Source organism: Phaethon lepturus, unplaced genomic scaffold (assembly GCF_000687285.1).
Source record: "Phaethon lepturus isolate BGI_N335 unplaced genomic scaffold, ASM68728v1 scaffold49819, whole genome shotgun sequence".
Taxonomy (NCBI): domain Eukaryota; kingdom Metazoa; phylum Chordata; class Aves; order Phaethontiformes; family Phaethontidae; genus Phaethon; species Phaethon lepturus.
The window spans coordinates 10,213-13,521 of NW_010562305.1; the positions used below are offsets into that span (position 1 = coordinate 10,213).

General features: G+C 42.4%; 1 protein-coding gene across 1 annotated transcript; it reads right to left on the reverse strand.

Annotated features, from left to right (window-relative positions):
* Positions 1 to 1,354: 1,354 nt before the first annotated feature.
* CCL20 (chemokine (C-C motif) ligand 20) lies at positions 1,355 to 2,944 on the reverse strand. Its single transcript, XM_010294217.1, has 4 exons — positions 2,863 to 2,944; positions 2,499 to 2,613; positions 1,680 to 1,757; positions 1,355 to 1,382 (listed from the first exon to the last, which is right to left on the reverse strand). Exons 1-4 carry the CDS (start codon positions 2,942 to 2,944, stop codon positions 1,355 to 1,357), a joined length of 303 nt encoding a protein of 100 aa, XP_010292519.1.
* Positions 2,945 to 3,309: the final 365 nt, after the last annotated feature.

Consider the following 3,309-nt stretch of genomic DNA (forward strand, 5'->3'; position numbering starts at 1 on the left):
CCATGAACACCATTTAAAAAAACCCAACACCTCTCAGCTCCTCTCTCAAGGACACCAAAAATGCTTTAAGTTTAAATTAAATTAAAATTAATGCTTCTATATCTATGACTAAAAGATACCATAAGCCAAGGTGGAGATTTGTCTGCAAGACTCTGGTGCTGACAATGAGAGGAATATACCTACACAACCTACCTGGTCACATCCCTGAAGTCCATGTGGGCTATGTAATAGTACCTAAAGAGCTGAGCAGCCTTCCCCATTCAATCTGCACCATGTCCTACCTACTCCATGAAGTCCCATTACTTTTATCAGGCATCATTTGTACTGCAGTAGTATCTGCAGACCTCCATCAAGATGTCCTGCATTGGGAAAACCTCATTATGCTAGAAGTCATAGGATACTATAGGAAATGCATAAAGGGGAGGAAAGCACTGCAGATTTCTCCTGTGGAGACAGCCCTTTAAGCTGAGAGCAGACTGCATTACCATAACCATAATCCTGCTCAGTGGCTGAGCTAGAAGCTTGCCCTGTAACAATATGTTTAAGGTTTCTTCTGAACAAATAAACTGGTAAGAGAAGATCTCTCAAGTCTGATGAAGATGAGATTGAGCTAAGAGGGCTTCGTGTTAAGTAAAAGCTTCATGTATAGCAGATGTCTGGGGGAGAGAAAGGAATTATATCCTATGGAGTTCATAGCTACCCATAGGGCAAACAAAGTGAGCAAGGTGGAAAGTGGCTTTAACGGGTGTGAATACACTTGTGTAATTGTTTCAGCTGGAAGCTCATAAGCAAAGGAATTCATTTCAAGGGGGAGTCACCTTTTTCAATTAAAAAAACCAAATGTATCACATAGAGAGTGGAGATTTTAACATTTATTTTTTTAAACTCCAATTTCCATTTTTTCCATAAACAGGCTTTGTTTAGTTCAAGAAGTTATAATGCTAACTACAGATAAAAGGAAATATTTTGTCACAAGACGGTGCCAAAGAACTAACAAAATAAACAGAATAAACAATCCACTTTACACATGCTGAACTAAAACAAAACTAACATGCAATAAACTTAATAAAATTCTTACTCTGTACAACAGCTTAAGGTAGTCCTTACTAAATAGTGCTCATGTCATATTAGTAGCATACACATATTAGTAAAAATAGATACTTTAACAAAATGCTTAATTCAAGCAAAACAGCGATGCAATATGAATCAACTCAAGAAGTTCAATGGTTCCAATGAAGCCAGAGATAGTGGTGAGTAAGCACACAACAGTGTACAAGATGAGGATCTCAACCAAGAGGTTGAACCTAGTGGTTCTTCAGCCACGTCTGTGTTTAGTTCCCTGCTGGAAAGCATATCACATTGACATCCTCTTGAGCTTATGGCTGTTAAAAGAATGAGAGAACACACATAAATAATGACCTCAGCAACAGGTCAGTTATAGGTTTCTCTCTCCAAGATATAGCACCTCCTGAAAGAATAGCTCAGGTAGAAAAAGGGAGATGTGACATGACTGTCCCCAAGAAGACTCTAAAAAGGAGTAGCCATGTCTGACAGGAGACGGAAAGACAAAGGTGTTCAGCATTGCCAGCAGAAGTGGCATTCAGGAGATGTAAGAAATGGGCTTTCGTACATGCTCTGTTTTCATCAGCCTAGTAGTATTTAGACTTTTAGATTCCTACCTCAGGAAAAGAAGATGCTTCTTCACCCAGCCTTCCTTAGGATTTACACAGGCGTTCAGCCCCCTGTAGGTGTGGAAACTGGAAAAGAAATAATGATAACGAGATCAGTAAATCATTAGAAAACCCTGCTAGTAAATACTGTGAAGATGCATTTGACCAAAAACGTGCATCATAGTTACTCTATATATTTGTAAATGCCACTTAGGGAATGTTGCACAACCCCTCCAAAACTATATGAACAAAAAGAATCACCGATGAAATTTAAACGTAATAGCTACCTCAGTTTCAGGGATCATTTTTTTGTACTGTAAAATTGTGTTCCATGTATTGGAACTACTGAGACAAAGAACTTTGCTGGATGCCAGAAATCATTTGTGAGACTAAGGACAATAGTTGCTGTCAAGCTAAGGTGACAGATCAACATCTAGGAGGGCTAAAACCTTGTGGAAATAAAATTCTGATCTCTGTGAATTAAGAAGACTCTTCTGTGTCTGTTAACAGGTTTTGGAAAGAGAACACCCTTTGTTGGCTAGAGTGGCCCTGGAGAAGAAGCATGTCTGTCTTTGCACAGCTGATTCCTAAACAGTCAGATTTATTGTCTACATTGTACAGCTGCCCCAGGAGTTAGTAGTCCCTACCGACTAGAGGTCGTGCATTTTGTTTGCAGGTACTATATACCATTTATTCAATTAATTTAACATTTTGAAAAAACAAGAAAAGTCATACTTATAATGTTCAAACCATTGCTTCTGCCCAAATGGACTTCCTAAAGTAAACACGTGTCAGAAAAAACGGAGGATCTTCTGAAAAGTAACTTACATGATCGCATGGATATCACAGACTTCACTGGAGAGCTGTTCAGTATAACCCTTGAGGGCCCACCGAGGCAGACGCACTTTGGTGTAAGACAGGCAACAATCCTGGTTGCTTTGAGCTGGAGTGAAGAAAAATGACAAAGTAAATAAAAGGCATTTGGACCATGCTGCCATGCTGCCCAGGGTACTCGCTGTTCAGCTCTCTGCCTATCCAGCTCCCCGCAGACAGAAGAGCAGGATTAGGAAGTATACTTTGCTGAAATAAATAAATCCCTTCCAGCTCGCCCCGCTGCCAGCATGCAGACCCCGGCACGTGCAGAGCAGCACCGAGAACCACTTCCTGGGGCCGAACGCCCGAGCCCACTCACCTTCGGAGGTGCCGCAGAGGAGCAGCGCCAGGAGCCCCAGCAGGGAAACCAGGGCCAAGCTCTTGCTGCCGAAGCCAGCCATTTCCACTCCACGCAGCAGCTGTGCTCCAGCGAGTGGTCGGCTGCCGCCTGCTCGACCTGCCAGCCTTGCCGCACCTCCACCTGCTTATAAAGGGGTGGCAGGAGCCGCGGGAATTCACACGCGGGCGGGTTCCACTGTCATCAGCGGGTTTCCCCACGGCAAATTCCATCGTGCCCAATTTGGCCCCAGCACACCTTCCTGGTGCTATAACCGGAGATAACAGCATGCTGGGGAATTTTTTTTTTTTTTTTTAAGTAGGTTAGAAGATTCAGCCAAAAAGAAAAGGAAATAAAAGGCTGTGAGGTAATGGTTCTGTGGGTGAAGTATGTGTATTTTTAGAGGTAGGAGTGTGGGTTGTGAAATGA